The following is a 20,764-nucleotide window of genomic DNA, read 5'->3' as shown; positions in this document are numbered from 1 at the left end:
TCCGATGTCAGGCTAACTGGTCTATAATTCCCTGTTTTCTCTCTCCTGCCTTTCTTAAAAAGTGGGATAACATTAGCTACCCTCCAATCCACAGGAACTGATCCTGAATCTGTCGAACATTGGAAAATGATCACCAATGCGTCAACGATTTCTAGAGCTACTTCCTTTAGTACCCTGGGATGCAGACCATCAGGCCCCTGTGGCAAGACACCACCCACCTTTGCCTGTGTGTGAATGTGTGTGAATGTGTGTAAGTGATTGGTGGTGGTCGGAGGGGCCGTAGGCGCAGATTGGCAGCCACGCTTCCGTCAGTCTGCCCCAGGGCAGCTGTGGCTACAGAAGTAGCTTACCACCACCGAGTGTGACTGAGGAGTGAATGAATAATGCGATGTAAAGCGCCTTGAGTATTAGAAAGGCACTATATAAATCCCATCCTTTATTATTATTATTATTATTAAAGCAGTGTACCATCATGTACCGAACCCAAATACCACCAACCCTGGTTGTGTGGCAAATAAAGATTCTATCTATCTTTCTATCTATCTTTCTATTACAGGTCGGGACTCTACTTCAGACTGATTGAATGGTTCATTCAGAATCACTGAAGTAGAATCCCGACCTGAAATGTCACCCATCCATCTCTCTCCGCACATGCTGCCTGATTCGTTCAGCTTAGACTTTAGACTTAGCCTTTGACCCACCGAGTTTGTGACGACCAGCAATCACCCGGTCGGTACCCCCTTCACACGAGGGGCAATTTACAATTTACAGAAGCTATTTAACCTACAAACCTATACATGTTTGGTGTATGCGAGGAAACCAACGCAGTCACAGGGAGAACGTACAAACTCTGTACAGTCATCACCTGTAGTCAGGATCAAACCCGGGTCTCTGGCGCTGCAAGGCAGCAACTCTACCACTGTGTCACTGTGCTTCCCAGTTCTTCCAGCACTTTGTGCTTTGCTCAAGATTCAAACATCTGTGTCTTGTGTCTGCCTACGGCAGAGTACTGAAATATGTTTCTTATTTTCCTTTCAAATAGAATCCAGCACAAACACGACCTCCTCCTGACAAGACCCAAAAAGGAAAGAAAAATATAAGGCTCCACAGTGACTACATCAATTTGTCATAGTGCCTTTGACTCAAGTCTCGCAGTACGAGAACACATTTGGATCCAGATCAGACAAATGCCCATGTTTTCATCAAAGAAGACGAGGCTGAGCTGTGGAAAACCAGGGGGGGATTTGATACACTGCAGAGAAGAGGTTTAAGCTCATTGGTAAAGAACCAGGTTTGGGGTCGAGTTGACGAGCTTTTTTCCACACAGCGACTTGTGACTTATAATAATAATAAACTTTATTTATAAAGCGCTTTAAACAACCGCAGTTGCCACAAAGTGCTGTACATGAGAACTCATGGACAAAAAGTTATTACAAACCATTAAAAACCGTAAAACGAAGGACTAAAAACAGTAAAAATTAAAAGACATTAAAAGCACTAAGAACAGGAGCAATGTCTCAGCCAGCGTCGAAAGCCAGAGAATAAAAATGAGTTTTTAGGGAGGATTTGAAGATGGACAGTGAGGGGGCCTGTCTGATGTGCAACGGCAAGGTGTTCCAAAGTGCTGGAGCAGCAACAGAAAAGGCTCTATCCCCTCTGAGCTTCCGCTTAGACCGTGGTACCTCAAGGAGCAGCTGATCAGCTGACCTGAGGCACCGGGCAGGAGCATATAGGTGGAGCAGCTCAGAGAGGTAAGGCGGGGGCGAGCCCATTCAACGATTTGAAAACTTGTACCATTTGATAAGATGGTGGAAGCAGATTTGTCAAAAATCTTGAAAGGCAATTGGCTACTAAGAAACATTTGCAGGGCTATGAGAACAAGCAGAGGATTGGGACCATTGAATATATCTTTCAGAGACAATTTTGATGAGGACAATAAGTTACTATCCTAACCAGAAATCATGAATGAACAGAAAGATTCACCCTCTGCTAAAGGACACATGCGAGATTTTCAAGAAGGATGATCCCGTACTGTATAAAAAGACCAATTATCTTGTCCACAAGGCTACCAAAAATGCCAAAAGAGAATTCCAAAACAAGCTAGAGGCTCAAATAGATCAAACAGATGCCAGACGAATGTGGAATAGTTTGAATACCATCGCAAGCTAAAAGCTGACATTAGGAGCAATGTCTGGCAACAACACATCTCCTCTTCTATACTTTACACGCCCATTTCAAACATCCAAACAAAGTTGTCCCAGACATCTCAGTCGCAAACGTTAGATCTGCTTTCATGAGGGTAAACACTGGAAAATGGCCGATCTGAATGAAGTTCCTTGTTGGGTTCTGAGATTGTGCGCCAATCAACTGGCCTCAGTCTTCACTGACTTCTTCAACGTCTCACGGATCTGGTTGATAGCTTCACGTGCCTTGGAATCCTCTTCACCGGTAACTTAACCTGGTCCCTTCACACTGCTCTGGTGATCAAGAAACCACATCAGCATATCTGCATAGTTACGATCATAGGCATCTGATAAGATTCGGCATATCCCAAGTGGTTTCTCTCAAGCTTGTCCAGATGCGCTATGGAAAGTATTCTGATGGGATCATCCATCTTATCCTGGCATGCCAACTACTCGCCTCATGCACTTTGCAGAGAATGGTGAACACAGCCCTGTCCATTAAAAGCTCATTACTTCCTTCAACCCATCTTCATGGTGGTTGGAAGCACCATCAGGAGGGTTTGTAAGTATTATCAAAGATGCCTTTCTCTCTTCCAGACATAAGAACAACTTCCATCACTGCTTTAATACTACTATCAGACTCTTGAACCAATCACCTCTTTCATACCCCCATCCCGGAGGTGGGGTCAGGTACTTTTACTCTTTCCTCACTCTACCTCATTCGGATATTCCGTTATTGTACTTTTTCTGACCTACTCCAGATTGCATTACAATCTTCACACCATTCTGTTGTTTCCCCATTGTGTTTATTGTTGTATCCATCATTGTCATGTGTTCTGTGTGCTCTGTGTGCTTCATGCAAACAAGAAATGTTGAAGTACCCTGGTGTATATGAGAATAAACTCATCTGAATCCAAATCAGTGAAAACATGATAGGCTGAATGGTCATCGCCTGCAACGTATGACCTTATTGGATCTCTCAGAAGCCACCGTGCTCTTCATGTAGAATGGAGTAGCCTGAATACCAGTGCCTTCTCGTATGTAAGAAAATTCTCAGGCAATTTGTGCATCATAAGTTTCCATAATGGAATGAACAGGATACCGAGTCCAGGATCCAACTATATACTGAGTTGGATGATCAGCCATGATCATATTGAATGGCGGTGCAGGCTCGAAGGGCCGAATGGCCTACTCCTGCACCTATTTTCTATGTATCTATGAAACAGATGGTGTATTTACTTTTTTTGTCATTGCGGAGTTTGTTTGAAAGACAAACATTAGCCAGGACACTGGAAGATCTCCCACTCTCCTTTACACCACCTGAACCACCACAGGACAGAGATAAATATCCCCTCTCTAAGGTTTCAGATGATCAGCCATGATCACATTGAATGGTGGTGCTGACACGAAGGGCCGAATGGCCTACTCCTGCACCTATTGTCTATTGTCTATTGTTTCCCAACATCCGGTTGAAAAATTAATGGAAATGGATGTACTAAAAAAATTTTTGTCTGTCCCATTACTTTTTGGACTATTTTGGACAAAAAATGATCAAAAATTATATTATTGAACTTTGAACGTTCAAGAACAAATTACAAACAGTGTGTGGCAGTACAGGTGCACAACCTTTTATCCGAAATTCCAAATAACGAAAAGCTCCGAATAACGGACATTTTTTCGGTCCTTGAAGAAAGGTCCTTGAAGACGTTCACCGAGGGCGGCCCGCAGAGGTGACAGCGGAACCTCCGGTCGGTCCTCGAAGAAAGGGGAACTAAATCCCCATTCATAAAAGAGAAGGTGAGGGTATATTGCGCGGGAGGGTTAATAATCGACAATCTGCTGCTGCCTGCCCGCTGAGTTAAAAAGTTCCCACGGTAGACTCACGATACACAGTGTATCGTGAGTCTTGCGTGGGAACTTTTTAACTCAGCGGGCAGGCAGCAGCAGATTGTCGCTCCCTTCAGTTTCACCCCACCTGCACCCCTCTGCTTCCCGGCCATGTGTGTGATCCCTTCCCTCCCCTCTCCAGCTCCCCGCCCATTGCACCAGCGCGGGGGCTTTGCACTGTCTTCACGTCGGCGATGCCAGCAGGTCAGTGCCAGTCACCGGAGACGTCAGGACCAACGGGACACCGATCCCCAGGCCCACTGCAAGCACGGAGATCCCAGAGACCCACAGCCAGCAGCAACTCTAGCCCAGCCCCGTTCCAACTCCAGAGGAACCCGGGTTGCGGATGAGGGGGCGCAGCTCGGGCTGTGGGCGAACTGCCACTTGTCGCCGTAGCGGCCCATCGGGGAGCGGGGTCCTGTTGGTCCTGACGTCTCCGGCCACCCCCCTGGACAGGAGCTGAGACTGGGAACTGTACCGCCCTTGCCCCCTCCCTCTGCAACTGCAAACAACCCCACTCTCCTGCAAGGGCGGTACAGTTCCCAGTCTCAGCTCCTGTACAGGGGGTTGGCCAGAGACGTCAGGACCACCAGAAGCCGCTCCCCGATGGGCCGCTACGGCGACAAGTGGCAGTTCGCCCACAGCCCGAGCTGCGCCCCCTCATCGGGACACTGACCCCCAGGCCCACTGCAAGCACGGAGATCCCAGATCAGCAACTCCAGCCCAGCCCCGCTCCAACTCCAGAGGAACACGCTCCCCGTAGGGGCAGAAGCTGATGGTGTGCAAGGTACGTCTTGTTCTTGGGGTGGCGGATGAGGGGGCGCAGCTCGGGCTGTGGGCGAACTGCCACTTGTTGCCGTAGCGGCCCATCGGGGAGCGGGTTCCTCTGGAGTTGGAGGGGGAGGGGGGTATTGTGCTGTTTGATCGCCCCCTGCTATCCCAGGGACAGGGAGACACAGCGACTTTTGAGAATGGTGGGCAATCACTTCCAAAGTTCTGCCCACACAGTCAGTACACCTCTCCTACACTTGTCTCCCGCACTAAGATCATCTCGCAGAGAATGATCCCAGCCTAACCCTCCCTATTCTCTCCTATTCTGCAAGAAAAAACTACATTGAAGACTCAAACTCATGATCGAGTAACTGCCGGGATCGAGGCGCAAATTCGCGACCTTGCGGATATGAGCCGAGCAATCTACCACTGAGCCAGCCGTTAAAATCTACGCTACAAATCTTCCATTCCGAAAGCCGAAAAATTCCGAATTACGAAAAGTGTCTGGTCCCAAGGCTTTCGGATAAAAGGTTGTGCACCTGTAATATTATAAACAAATGTTTGCTTTTGAAGGTACTTTAATGATATTTTTTTAAGGTACTTTAATCATAATACAACAGTAATATTAAAATGGTTACCTAAACTCACCTCATTCACACCTCTGTTATCTCGACATCTGATTATCCTAAGCACCCCTGGATGATCAGTAACCCTCCTTGCTACATTAATTTACCATCATCCTAATATCTGTTGACCATGAACAAACAGACCATGAAGGACGGCACGGTGGAGCAGCAGTAGAGTTGCTGCCTTACAGTGCTTACAGCGCCAGAAACCCGGGTTCAATCCTGACTACGGGCGCTGTCTGTACGGAGTTTGTACGTTCGCCACGTGACCGCATGGGTTTTCTCCGAGATCTTCGGTTTCCTCCCACACTCCAAAGACGTACAGGTTTGTAGGTTAATTGGCTGGTAAATGTATATTGTCCCTCGTGTGATGTAGGATAGTGTTAATGTGCACGGATCGCTGGTTGGTGCAGTCTCGGTGGGCCGAAGGGCCTGTTTCCGTGCTGTATCTCCAAACTAAACTAAAACACCATATTCACCTCACCCACCTGCTTCTGTTCATTGATCGACTCTGCCTCAAGACTCAGCCACACCTCAGCCTCGTAAACTGCTCATTCTTAGTTTCAAATTCCTCCATGTTCTGACACCCTCCTTACCCCTGATCTGCCACAGTTTTCAAATCATCTTGGATATCTTCTCAATTCCAGCCTCTCAATCATCCTTGACTTTTAATCAAACTATCCTTGCCAGCCATACTCTTGAGTTCTAGAAATTTCCCCATAAACCTCTCCACTTGACTTCGCTTTGAGACACCTCTTGAAAACTCTCCCTTTGATCAAACTCTTGGTTATCTGCAGTATTACATCCCTATAGAGCTGCACATTGGGACCTTTCCGAGTAGCAATGGAACTACTGCAATATATTACTGTCGGTACATGAACATGAATTGGGGGTGAATTTGTTGCTTTATCTAAAAGGTGAAAACTCTGGCAACACCCCCCCCCCCCCCCACCCCCAGCCTTCCCGGGTGATCTTTGTTGACCACATAAGTTCATAAGTGATAGGAGCAGAATTGGGCCATTTGGCCCATCAAGTCTACAATGCCATTCAATCATGGCTGATCTATCTCTTCCTCCCTCTACTAATCAAATGCACATGCGTTTGGCTCACAGGAGTGACCTAGATCTTCCAGCTATCTGCCACTTTAATTCAAAATTCCCTCCCATTCTGACATGTTGCTTTGTGGTCTCCTGCACGATTACAAAATTATACAACATAAGCTTAAGAAACAACACCTCATCTTTAATCTGGGCATGTTGCAGCCTTCCAGAGTCAATATCGAATTCTCCAACTTTAAGTAACTCACACTTCCTGGCTGTGTCGGAAATGGCCATCTCATCACGGAGACACAAGACATAGCAGATGCTGGAATCTTGAGGTAAACACAAGGTGCTGGAGGAACTCAGCGGGTCAGGCAAAATCTGGGGAGGGAAGGACAGGTTATGTTTCAAGTCGGGACCCTTCTTCAGACACTTTGATCATTCTGAAGAAGGATCCCAACCCGAAACATTGCCTGTACATTTCCACCTCAGATGCTGCTTGATTGACTCCGTCAGTACCTCCAGCACTTTGGCTGTATTTTTTTTGGTTCTGTGGGTGTGGTCTGGCCAGCTGAACATGTATCACAGCTTCAGTCATAGAGGCATAATGTCCTTACAACTGCTATTAACTATTTGAACTCACAGAATCAGAGGCATTTCCTTTGTGCTACACCTCCTTCCCAACCTTCTCTCCTGCAGGAAACTAACATGTTTGTTTCTCTCTTTATCAGTTCCTAGAAAGGAATCTGGATCTAAAACTCTGACTGTTCCGTTTCCACAAAAACTGCCCGATCCGCTCAGTCCTCCCGGCATTTTTCTGTTTTTGGATTTCCAAAATCTGCAATTTGTTAATTCCCTACCTCAGTAACGCACTGAGGCTGTTTGCCCAGTTCATGGTTAAGTAATGCAGTGGGACTTGAACAAATACGGGATAAGAGACTTATCATCTGATCCATTCTTCAGCCTCAAGGCTGCCAGTCTTTCCCACCTGTTTATCACAGTCGGGTGTGTGTGAGAAGTTGCCAACCCTATCTCCTGGGGAGGGAGATCACAAATCACTTCTACAACTCCACGTGCACTTAGAGTTTTGAAACAGTGGAAAGAATATAAGAATAGAAAGCCAGTCAGTCAATCAAACACTTTATACTGTCAGATAAAGGCTAATGTGCACTTAACTCCATCACTCTTCTGCTGATTTAAAAAAAAAACAATACATTTTCAATGGACCTCCAGCCTTCATGGCTGTTTTGTGGGGAAGAGGGAGTGTGGATGTCTTCCACAATTCCGCTCCTCTTTGTGGGAAGAAATGCTTCCTGACCGTCTCCGATCGGCTGCCCTAACAATAAGATTATACACCTAAGTGGAGCTGGAATTGTCACCCCCACCATCACACTAGCTGCAGGATTCCCCCGCCCAAGTAAAAGGTTGTTGGGAGACACACATTGTGCTGGGAAAAGCATATCTGATCCAGGGGACTAGACAAGCAACTTCAATATTCCAGACCGCTGTCTATTTCTGGAACTTTGTGTTCTTTAATCTTTCAAAGTTTGTCCCGTTATTATTTCCTTCTGGGCTCTGCTGCGGTGAGGCAGCACAGATCCTGTATTTTGCATCTGAATTTAATTTCCGGTGTCTTGGCAGGATGTTGTCAAGACTTAAACAAATCTCGTGAGTGGCACACATATCAGCAGTCAATAATAAAACTGCACTTAACACTAAGGGCCTCCTTCCTACGCAAGCTCCCCTCTGAACTAAAACTCACCCACCCCCTCCACCCTAACCCCAAACTCACTACCTCGCCCAGCCTCACAGCTCAGTGACTCCCAATGTCCCGTAAATGACAGGCTCTCAACAATCCCACCCTCCCGCTCCGCACGCCTCACCAATCTCATGGGACACTGCTTAGCTTTTTCTGTATCTTTCTTAATTTCACACGGGGAGAAATATATTGGCTGAAGATTGTGTTCTGTTACAATGGTGATCTTACATAGAAACATAGAAAATAGGTGCAGGAGTAGGCCATTCAGCCCTTCGAGCCTGCACCGCCATTCGATATGATCATGGCTGATCATCCAACTCAGTATCCCATCCCTGCCTTCTCTCCATACCCCCTGATCCCTTTAGTCACAAGGGCCACATCTAACTCCCTCTTAAATATAGCCAATGAACTGGCTTCAACTACCTTCTGTGGCAGAGAATTCTACAGATTCACCACTCTCTGTGTAAAAAATGATTTTCTCATCTCGGTCCCAAAAGACTTCCCTCTTATCCTTAAACTGTGACCCCTAGTTCTTGATTTCCCCAACATCGGGAATAATCTTCCTGCATCTAGCCTGCAGGGGGTTAAAGAGGCAGATTGTAAGGAGGGGTGTAGGAAGGAACTGCAGATGCTGGTTTACACCGAAGATCGACACAAAATGCTCGAATAACTGCGGGACAGGCAGCATCTCTGGATAGAAGGAATGGGCGACGTTATGGGTCAAGACCCTTCTTCAGACTGAGACCCGAAACATCACCCTTTTCTTCTATCCAGAGATGCTGCGTGTCTCGCTGAGTTGATCCAGCATTTTGTGTCTATCTTAAGAGAGGGGCTTCGGAAGGAAATTGCAGACCTTGGGAACTGGACTGCTGACAGCACTGATCCCAATGGAATGGAGACGGATGCGTGGGTGCAACAATAAAAGGAGGTTATGAATGTGGACTGATGGAGATCAGAGCAAGTGAGAGGGCTTCAGGCATTCAATGAGGATTCTAGACCCCTTCATCATTTGTAGTTCAAGAAACTATCAGAGTCAAAATTCCCAGACCTTCTGTGGTGTAATTACAAACCTTGTCGAACCTCTGACATTAAAGTTAGATCAGAACTGTTTTTAATTAAACCTGTAAAGCAAAATACTCCACCAGATGAATCTGATGCTGGTTACATTGGAATGTTCTCATTTCCAAATGTAAATTATTACGACAGTGAAGGGTATGGGAGAGGTAGAATGCCTCGGGCCGGGAAGTACTATGATTAGAGTTAGGTCTAATTAAAAAAGGGCACGTTGTCCTTTGCATGGAGCCTAAACAGGGAGATGTTTTTCATGGCAGTACAGTATATCCAATCACAATCTCCTCTGGACTGGGAACATATCTAGAGACATGGAGTGGGTCTGAACTGGTGAGATCAGCCCTTGTCAAATCCCCTGGTCCAAAGAATGGTAAAGGGAGAGAGGCACGGGAGGGAGAGGGAGAAACGGACAGACACAAAACACAGATTAGCACAGAACATTACCCTGTCATTTTGTATTGCTGCAACTTCAGCTTCTACCACAGTGATAAAACTGCGAACTTTGATGAAGAAAAGTCCCTTCAAAGGACAGCAATTTGCGTTTGATCAGAGAAAATCTTTGGGAAAATTCTCTCTTTTCAGTAAACCACAGGAAGTTTAGCATTTTTACAATGCCTTTCACAATCGTAGAATATCTTAACTACAACAGCCTAGGTTTTCACTATTATAGCAAAACAAACGTTAGTTTGTGCACACCAGGATCCCACATACAGCATGTGGACTGAACAGATATTTTGTGTTAGTATTACTGGGGGGGAAGGTTACTATTGGCCAGCATGACTCTTCAGAATAGTAGTATGGGATCTTTTCCATTTATCCAAGAAGACTCGCAGTGCGATGATTCATTTGATGAATGGCACATTAGACGGTGTAGCACTCCCTCAGTGCTGCATTCCTGCATCAACCCAGTTTATATGTGGACTGATTTAACGTTCAGGTGGCAGAGAGACCTAACGAGCAAGCATTATTTTCTGTTAAGTATGTTAATCTGACCTGAGAATATCAGTGGTGCTCAATTGTTATTTACAATACAATACAATACAATACAATTCAATTTATTGTCATCTGGACCCCTTGAGGTCCAAACGAAATGCCCTTTCTGCAGCCATACCTTACAAACAAATAGACCCAAGACACAACATAATTTACATAAACATCCATCACATTGCTGTGATGGAAGGCCAAAAAAACTTATCTCTCCACTGCACTCTCCCCCCCCCGATGTCAGAGTCAAAGTCAAAGCCCCCGGCGGGCGATGGCGAATTGTCCCGTGGCCATTAAAGCCACGCCGGGTGATGCAAGGTCGCACACCGGGTCTTGGTGTTAGAGCCCCGGCGTGCGCTCGCAAACTCCCGCGGCCATTCCAAGCCACGCGGGGCGGTGCTGTAAGGCCCCGCTCCAGGAGCTCTTCAACCCCGCAACTCGGGCGGGAGAAGTCGCCGTTGCGGGAGCCCTGAAAAGCGGTCTCCCTCCAGGGACCCGCGGGCTCCCGGTGCCGCCCGCCAAACCCGCAGTTGCAGCCACCGAATCTCCGGGGGTCGGGTCGCAGCAGCGTCCACCACAGCTCCACCCGCTCTGGACTCGGCCAGCTCCGCGACGGTGAGGTGAGTAGTCGGCACCACAGCCCCGGTCTTCCTGTTGGAGGCCGCTCCTCGTTGCAGCCCCAACGACAACGGAGACCCGACAAAGAAAAGGTCGGGTCTCCCGTGCAGGGAGAGATTTAAAAGTTACCCCCAACCCCCCCCACACCACCCCACCCCCCCACACACATACCCCAACAAAAATAACAAAAACTACATAAAAACATAGACATAAAATAATAAAAAACGCAGACGGACTGCAGAGGCCGCTGCTGACGAGAGTCGCGCCGCCCACCGGAAGGTTTCACATTTTAACTTGGAAATGTGGGGTAAATGGTATGTGCTGCAAGTTGTAAAAGGGTCAGGACCTGTAGGCCACGGGATATCCTCAGAAACCAGGGGAGAGACAGGAGAGGTCCACAAAGTATTTCCCCATGTCCAAGAGCATGTTTGTGTGACCCTGCAGAAAGTTAAAATCAGCCCTTCAGTTTACATGCCTGAAGTGCCTGAAGGACTGTAGGACGATCTTGACTTCAAAGCCACTTTGATCATTTGTGTTGCTTTCAGAGTGCTAGTCATATGTTCTCATGTATTAGCCCAAATATTATAAAGTAGTGTTAATTTAAACAACCATCATTTGTTGTTAGCCTAAACATTACGGGGTCGGGGCTTGGGTTTCTTGAGTTCAGGAAGGTGCTTTGGCAAGGTACTCATTTCCTTTTACAGTTAAACGTTTGCACGGAGTATGTGCACAGAGGCCACTTCAAGTCGGCAGGCGGGTGACTTCACTTTTATTTGGGATCCCAAGTGAGATTTAAACAGGAATGAAACAACAATGAATATACTTCAAAAGTGAGGCAAAATAGTTTTTTTTTTTAAATAAACCTCTTTGTGGGAAGACTTTTTTCCATTGGATGTATGGAATTAAGAATTCATCCACAGAATCTTCCACAGATGCAATGGGTCAATGGCCTCCTTGCCTATTAAACTGCACTGTGATTCTACAATGATCAAGCCATCAATCCCACTGTTCTAGACATATGGAGTATGACCAATTACATTAACAAGAGCTAACGTGAGTGACTACCTCTGAAGAAATGATGTTTGGATTCAGGATATCCACAGACCCTGCCTTCACCCCACCCTACACAAAGAATCCCCTTATTGTTCAAAACTCACGAATGAGGGTTGTCGTGAGGAAGGTACAGAGGGAGAGCGGAGAGTGATGAAGAGATGGATCAGGAAGAAGTAGAATGTTAAGATGCGAGAGGAAGTGGGAAGTTTCTCTTCAGTGCCAGGATAATTGGAGGAAGACTTGTTCTTCTAACAATAATGCCATGGATTCTTCCATATCTGTCCAAACGGATAGGAAGGGTTTAATAGGACTAAACAAGTCTTTCGCAGAACGAGAGGAGTACCACAGGGTCCAGTGTGTGGGCTCCAATTAGTTCTAATCTACGACAACAATTTGGACGAGAGGACCAATCGTAATATTTTCGAGTTTGCTGACAACAAAAACAAAGCACGAATGCAAAGTGACAAGAATGCATCGAGGGTCTGAGGGTAGACTGTGAAAATCATAAAACCTGCAGATTCTGGAAATCTGAAATAAAAGCAGAAAATGCTAGAAATAGCAAAACAGGCAGCATATGTGAAAGGAGAAAGACAATTAATGTTTCAAATCAAATACATTTTGACATCTGAAGAAAAGAGAAAAAAAGTTTTCTTTGCCTAAATAAACAGACAAGACCATGGCTGATGGCGTGTAAAGTGGAGAAATGCATTGGTGTAAGAAACAGAAATGCAGCGGGTTTTTTTTTTTTTTTTTTTAAATGGTAACAGAATGGGGAATGTTGATCTGTGTGTCCTTGCACAAAAACTACTGAAAGGTAACATGAAGATTCAGCAGACAGTAACGGGAAAGGTATGTTGGCCTTTATTGTAAGATGATTTGAGTACAAGGAACAGGAATTTATATTGAACCATGGTGAGACCAAACATTGTTAGGGCAGCTGATCAGAGACGGTCAGGAAGCATTTCTTCCCACAAAGAGGAGCGGAATTGTGGAAGACATCCACACTCCCTCTTCCCCACAAAACAGCCATGAAGGCTGGAGGTCCATTGAAAATGTATTGGGTTTATTTAATCAGCAGAAGAGTGATGGAGTTTACAGTCTCCATACCAAAATAAGGATCAGCTTGCAATAGGGAGAGGGGGAGAGGACACTGAAGATGCTTCCTAGGTTGGTGGGTATGAGGAAAGATTGAGTGGATGAGAGATAAAATCTCTAATGTTGGAAAAAAATGAGAGGTGACATCATTGGGAAGTACAGGCTCATAGGGCTAGATAATGTAGATGCAAGGAAGATACTCCCCAGCTAAGAAATCTAGAACCATGGATCACGGAATCAAAATAAGGTTTGGGCCACTTTGGAGTGAAACTTGGAGAAACCTCCTCATTCAGCAGCCTCTCCCCAAAAATGTACTCACTCAGTAATGCACTGGCAGCTGCGATTTGGATGATGAAACTGGGACTGAACCCACAACCCTGAAGTGGAAATCAAACCCGTGATTCTGCCGGCAAGTTGCTGCTGGACTGAGTCAGGGATGCTATGTTTTCAAGTGAATTAATTTCAGGCCAATCAGTTGAACAATGATTTGGTAGGTCCATATCTAATTTGAGTCTGTAATAATTGGAGCACAGAAATAACCCAATTAAACATTGAGGATGTCCTGTGTCAATCCACATTGAAAGGCTAAACAAGCCATTATCTCAGAGGAGCAAACTTCACTGGGCGCTATGCCATGAGACAATTTATGTTTCCCGTGCTTATCGGAGGACGGAAGTAACAGGCAAATAAAATGCTGCATCCTTGTACAAACCAAATAAATATAATTGCAGACTGATCATTCTTCATTTCAAGGGCTCAGCACATCATTTCCAAGGTCAATTAGTAAGAAAGACTGTCAGTAATACTGGCTTTACTCCTAATAGACTCAAGATGTTGTTAGGTAGGGTAGCACATCTTTACCGAGCAAGGCTGCACAGGCGTGCTTGGTTCCAAGAGACCAAACACCGGGGAATCAAAGGCGTAAATAGAAAGAAGAAGAATTGAAAAGAAAGTCTTGCATTTTTACAGTCACTTCTCAAATTTAGAATATCCCGAAGTTAGTTCCAGTCAGTAGAAAGCTTACAATGCTTTGCGATGTCCCACGGTTGCGACATGCACAATCGAAATGCAGAGTGGCAGTTTTTATGATTTAAATACTAGTTCAAGTCGGAACCAAAAATGGAGGTTTAGAGCTTTGGGATGTCCCATGGGAGCGACAGGCACAATAGAAATGCTATCAAAAGTAGAAATTGTTTTAAATACTAGTTCAAGTAGTGCAGGTCCGTAAATGTGTTCATTTTTAAAATAGGGCATCATTTTAATTCAGTGACGGAATCCCTATCCAGAGCTCCCAACCCCCACCACCAGTGGTGCATTGCTCCACCAATTGGTGCCATGTGCCCACCTGGCATCGGCAGCGCCCTGGAGAGTTTGAGAGGAAGATGGAACAATAACTGGGAATACCGGATGTGCGTCTCAGTGTCTGGAACCTGGCTGCAGGAACTCCATAAATTCATTTACATACTAGAAGGTTATATGTTCAAGGATAATAAGAGTTTTTGATTTATATACTCCCCTCAGATTGGGCAGACTATACTTTAAAGACAAACCCCGTCAATGCCTGAAGAATAAGGAATTCCGTGCAGGTCCAGGTGCCGGGTTGCCAAAGAACAGTCAATTAAAAATGATCAATTGCTGCAACAAATGATCAATTTTGTAGAATTACTTCACCTCAACTCTTGATCTGTGAGCTATAAATGACAATGTCCATCTCAACGCAGGTAGTTCAGCTTTAACGCGATAGTTATATTCCTCTGAAAACTCATATTATATTTGTGTTATAAAAACAATTATGTCAGTGGGGAAGAAGGGGGTTTGGAACTAGAGTATCAGAGTATTTATTTTTCCCCAACAGGATTTTGGAAAATAAAGGTCTTTCAATAGCAATGTTTATTTATATTAAGACAAACATTTATATTAAGACAAACTAACAATACAAAAGTCTATTTGTTACATTATTTAACAGAGTATCATTTGCTCAAGTGTCAAGATTAGCCAACCATGCGGTACTTTGTCAAAGGTCTTGATAATGTCCATGTCAACGTCTACCACCCTGTCCTTGTTAATTTTCTGGGTCACCTTCAAAAACTTAACCAAATTCAAGAGACATGATTTCCCCTGCACAAAGCCATGCTGACTATCTCTAATCAGTCCTTGCCTTTCCAAATGCTGGTAGATTCTGTCCTTCAGAATTCCCTGCAGTCATTTTCCCATTCTTGAGGTTAGGATCACTGGCTTGTTAGTTCCCAGACTTGTCTTTGCCACCTTCTTTACCACGCGCATTAGCCACACCCAAGTCTTCCCATTCAGAAGATTGAGGGGGGATCTTATAGAAATGTACAAAATTCTTAAGGGGTTGGACAGGCTAGATGCAGGAAGATTGTTCCCGATGTTGGGGAAGTCCAGAACAAGGGGTCACAGTTTAAGGATAAGGGGGAAGTCTTTTAGGACCGAGATGAGAAAAACTTTTTTCACACAGAGAGTGGTGAATCTGTGGAATTCTCTGCCACGGAAGGTAGTTGAGGCCAGTTCATTGGCTATATTTAAGAGGGAGTTAGATGTGGCCCTTGTGGCTAAAGGGATCAGGGGGTATGGAGAGAAGGCAGGTACAGGATACTGAGTTGAATGCTCAGCCATGATCATATTGAATGGCGGTGCAGGCTCGAAAGGCCAAATGGCCTACTCCTGCACCTATTTTCTATGTTTCTATACCTTATCTGTGGCTAAAGGTGATGCAATCATCTCTCCCAGGGCCCCTGCAATTTCTTCCTGGATTCCTACAATGTCCTGGGTTACACTTGATCAAGCCTCATGATTTCATCCATGTTAATATGCCTTAACACCACCACCAGCTCCCTCGTTAGCAATGTGGATATGTTACAGATGTTACAGATGATTTAGCAGAATTGCTTAGCTTCCACAACCTACTGCGTAGTAAACGTCATGACGTTACTGCACCATCCAGTGTCAAGAGCACTGATCCACAAACAAGAGTTCAAATCCCACTTAAGCAAATGGGAATTTAAATTAAATAAATCTGAAATAATAACTAAATTCTGCACTTTGTTATCTCTACCTATTTTACTTGAGCTTAGCTTGATTGTATTTATGGATAGTGTCATCTGATTTCATTGGATATCATGCAATTCAAAGCTTTTCACTGTACTTTTGTACACGTGACAATAATAAATCTAAACCTAAACGCTTGCATCAATACCAGATGGCCGTATAAAGCAGTCTGCTTCATAAATATCCTACCCTGCCAATCTTAGGGCAGCATTTGTGGCACAGCAGTTTGAGCTGCTGCCTCACAACTACAGGATGTGGGTCTGATCCTGACCAATGATCTGTCCAGGTGAAATGTGTACGTTCTCCCTGTGACCGCGAGGATTTCTTCCGAATGCACTATTTCCTCCCACATCCCACGGATGCGCTGGTAAGTTAATTGGCTTCTGCAAATTACCCTTCTGTGCTGAATGGCAAAAACAAGCAAAGGGAGATAGAACATCGAACATAAAACACACAGCTTGCAGCAGAGGACTGGCCCAATGGCTCACAATGTCAGGGCCGATCATAATGCCAAACTAATCCCTTCTGCCTGCCCTTGTTCCATACACCTCCACTCCCTGCATAACCAGATGCCCATGTAAAAGCCTCTTTCGGCTTCGACCACCTCTCCAGGCAGCATGTTCCAGGCACCCACCACTTTCTGTGTTAAATATCTTGCTCTGCACATCTCCTTTGACATTTCCACTCCGGCCAAAAGTTTCTGACCGTCTCTCCATTCTTCCACTCTCGGAATTTTATAATGAAGGGTGTCTTAAAGTCGCAGGGATACAGGGAGATAAGGACTGGGGAAATAATACCAGCTACTCTGGTAGTGACAAGCCAATGGATTGAACGGCCATCTCTGTGTCATTATAACAAGATGATTATAGAGTACTGCATCTGTATTATAGATGACTCCAGACTCTCTGATGCGTTTAATTCTTTGAAATAGCCCTTGGGGGCAATTACTGACGAACAAGGCCTTCCCATCTATTGAACATCTATTGAACAAGTAATAAAAAACATACTCGGCCCCCCACGATTCTGTTTCATAGCCCTCTATTCTAATCAGCGTTATTCCTTAAGGCACAATTTAACCCGTGCAGGGCCCGTTTGAAGCACCCTTGTAAACAACTCACGATGACTTGAGAAACGAAAATCACATCTGTGCGCTGCTTCCCACCCTCGGGCAGCCTCGCCGACGCAACGATTGTTTTCTATTTAACACCAACCAAATCAGCAGAAAATAAATACCAGTACGGAAACAACTTTACGAGGTATTTATGATCTCAACTTCAATTGAGAACAATGCGTTTGCGGCTACCCGTGGCAGCTGCTCCTCATGCTACAGCCGGCTAAGATGCGTGAGAGGAAATTTTGGTTTAACATTCACAAGATTCACGCAGCTGATGCACTGTACTGGTTCCACTACCAGTAATGCACAGTGACAAGTTTGAAACTCACCCTCTTCTTCCAACCGGTTCAATAAATGATCCTGCAATTGCAACAGCGAGTGGATCGTTTTGAATTCATTCAACATTTGGAAGTTTAAAAGAGCGAGATTGCGATTAAATAATCACCCAGAGGTTGTAAGATTAACCCAGTTGGGAAACTGGGAAGAATTTGGAGTGACATGGGCCAAATGCAGGCGTTGGGACTAGCCCAAATGCCAACACAAAAAGCTGGAGTAACTCAGCGGGACAGGCAGCATCTCTACAGAGAAGGAATGGGTGACATGCAGCGGCGCCTGCTAGCGCACACGGATATCGAACCCGGCGTTCGCAAGCCGCGGTCACGTGACTCAGGAGGGGCTGCTTGTTTCGCGCGGTTTTTCACTTGCGCGCGTTAGTTTAGCGCTGACCACCGTTGTGGGCAGACGTGTCTGGAGAACCTGTATACTGGATATCGAACTTTTGAATAAAGATCTGTTGAAAACTCCAGTAGTAGTCGTTTCTCAGACCACTAAAGACGTTTCGGGTCGTGATCCATTCAGACCATACCAATGTCTCTAGTCTCTCCCCTGGCTTTCAGTCTGAAGCAGGATCCCGTCCCGTCTCCAGCATTTTGTGCCTAATCTTCGGGGCAAACCAGCATCCGCATGCAGACTGCAGTTCCTTCCTACACAAGTTGGGCTGTCACGGGGGAGAAGGCAGGAAAATGCGGGCGAGAGGGGAAAATAGATCAGCCATGCCCAAATCGCGGAGCAGACTCAATGGGTCGAATGGCCTAATTCTTCCCCGGTGTGTCTTGTGTGGTCGAGTTTAGGGTTGCAGGTGCACAACCAAGGTGAAGAACAGCCAATGCTGTACATGGATAGTGTTTAAGAAGGAACTGCAAGTGCTGGAAAATCGAAGGTAGACAAAGGTGCTGGAGAAACACAGCGGGAGGAAATAGGCAACGTTTCGGGGGTTTCGGCCCGAAACGTTGCCTATTTCCTTCGCTCCTTAGATGCTGCTGCACCCGCTGAGTTTCTCCAGCACCCTTGTCTACCCTGTACATGGTATAGGACAGGTTTGGAGGGATATGGAGCAAGCGCAGGCAAGTTTGACCAGTGTAAGCTGGGGCATGTTTGGCCGAAGTGGGCAAGTGTGGCCCGAAGTGGCCTGTTCCCACACTGGATCACACTATGCTGGAGGAACTCCGCGGGTCGGGCAGTGTGATGCCTCTGTCTCACTTAGGAAACCTGAAGGGAAACCTCTGGAGACATTGCGCCCCACCCAAGGTTTCCGTGCGGTGGTTGCCGGAGATTGCAGGTAGTGGAAGGTAACCTGCGACTTCTGGCAACCACCTTCAACTAGCATCGCAACCGGCTTCAACTAAAAAATTACCGATTTTTAAAACGGCAACCTATTTTTAGTCGCGGCCGGTTTTGAATTTTTATAAATAATCGCCGGAACATAGAAGAATCGGAAAACAATTTCGACCGTTAGGGAGACTGACAAAAACCTCCAGGAACCGCACGGAAACCTTGGGTGGGGCGCAAAGTCTCCAGAGGTTTCTGTTCAGGTTTCCTAAGTGGGACAGGGGCATGAGGGGAGGGAATGAATCAGATTCAGATTCAATCTTTATTGTCTTGGTTCCTGGTTTCTTGATCCTCCAAAATATTTCAAATGAAATTTAAACTGGAGGTGGTGGAGGGAGGACTTAAGGGTTATTGGGAAGAAAGAGCTACTTTAAATTTAGTTGCATCTGGTTGGGTAACTATAGTTGGGTGGCGATTATTCCATGCTTCAATTGTGCGGGGGAAGAACGAATTGCTGTACACATCTGTCTTTGTAGCTGGGATCACAAATTGGACCGAATGCCCTCGTCTGCTCCTAATTGGTTTGGGTTTGGTGTAGGTCTTGTAATCCATGTCGAGCTGACCATTTAACGTTTTGTAAAAACAGGTCAAACGGTGAGCTTCACGTCTGTCTTGGAGAGGGTTCCACCCCAGGGAATTCAGAAGTTTGGTGACACTCGCTTCTCTCTCACACATAGGTGTTAGTAACAAGAGTCATTGTTCAGTGTGCAGTACAGAGACAACGAAATGCAGTTAACATCTCACCCAGAAGAGTGAACATAGAATAATGAGCAGTAAAATATATATATATATGTACAAACAGTAGCAGTAGTGCAATTTTACTGGGGGAAGGAGTGTCGGGGGGCGGGGGGGACTGGCAATCACCAAGGTGCAGAGTAGTGTACCAGCCGCAGGGAAGAATGGACTGGGACGGCGCTGTGACAACTCACCCAAGTGCAGGGTCAGGTTGACGGAGTTGGGGAACTGCACGCCGTGTAACATGGACGGGCTCTGCCACCAGCTGGGCTCTTCCTCGCTGTGAAAGTCGTTGAGGGAGGTGGAGTTGTGGCTCCGCCTGGCATCACACGTGTGGCAGGATTTGGTGACTCCGGTGGCGCCGGTCTGTAGACAGTACTCCTCCGGGTCGGGGTGACCGCACACGGCGCTGGCCAGCACACTCCGACCGAAAGCGGCGTTGCAAAATTCGGGCATGCACCTTTGGGCTCTTCCCGGCTCCTGCTCATCATAACACGAGTCCATTCCAGCCAGGGCAACGCACAAGTGCAAAGAAAGCGCAGTGAGAAATGTCGGCAGCTCCATAGTTAGCGCCGCAGACAGCCACTCTGTTCTTCTCTCAGTCTCCCTGGTTCAATCCGCTCTGCTTTGGAGAAAGCACTCGATAAAACCCTCAAATACCCACATCCCACCAAAACTGGAAACTTGTTGCAATGACAGTTTGATATAGTCCTGCTCCCTGCCCCCTGGTGGGCAGAATCCCGAGCGCAGTTTGCAGGAGGAAACTAAATATCGGCACCTTCTCAGGACATCCCAAAATGTTGCATATCATTTGAATTAAGTTAAGACTGAGCGATGCAATCAGTCCAAATCAAAGCGGCGATGTTGGAAATGCGACCATTCCGGATTTAAGTTACTTTAAGCCCTGCACCAAATGTAGCACTTTTAAAAATGTTGCAAAGTATAGAATGCGACACAAGAATGCGAATGTTGCAAAGTATAGAATGCAGTGCAAACCGCAGACGCAAAGCAACTGCAGATGCGAAAATCTTGAGGTAAACATAAAGTTCTGCCCGAAACATCGCCGATCAAAGTCCTCCAGAGATTCTGCC

General features: G+C 45.9%; 1 protein-coding gene across 4 annotated transcripts in view; it reads right to left on the bottom strand.

Annotated features, from left to right (window-relative positions):
• The window catches only part of lamc3 (laminin subunit gamma 3), a 101,724-nt gene extending 81,234 nt beyond the window's left edge, over positions 1-20,490 (bottom strand). For 3 of the 4 annotated variants that reach the window (XM_033049259.1, XM_033049260.1, XM_033049261.1), the window contains exon 1: positions 19,868-20,490. In XM_033049259.1, the coding sequence (XP_032905150.1) occupies positions 19,868-20,237 (370 nt within the window). In that variant the 5' untranslated portion in view covers positions 20,238-20,490. The remainder of the gene's footprint in view (positions 1-19,867) is intronic. The other variant, XM_033049263.1, reaches the window with a different exon arrangement.
• Between the last annotated feature and the right edge of the window lie 274 nt (positions 20,491-20,764).

This window comes from Amblyraja radiata, chromosome 32 (genome assembly GCF_010909765.2).
Source record: "Amblyraja radiata isolate CabotCenter1 chromosome 32, sAmbRad1.1.pri, whole genome shotgun sequence".
NCBI lineage: Eukaryota > Metazoa > Chordata > Chondrichthyes > Rajiformes > Rajidae > Amblyraja > Amblyraja radiata.
The sequence above is the reverse complement of the archived record's forward strand: the minus strand, read 5'-3'. Positions and strand labels throughout refer to the sequence as shown.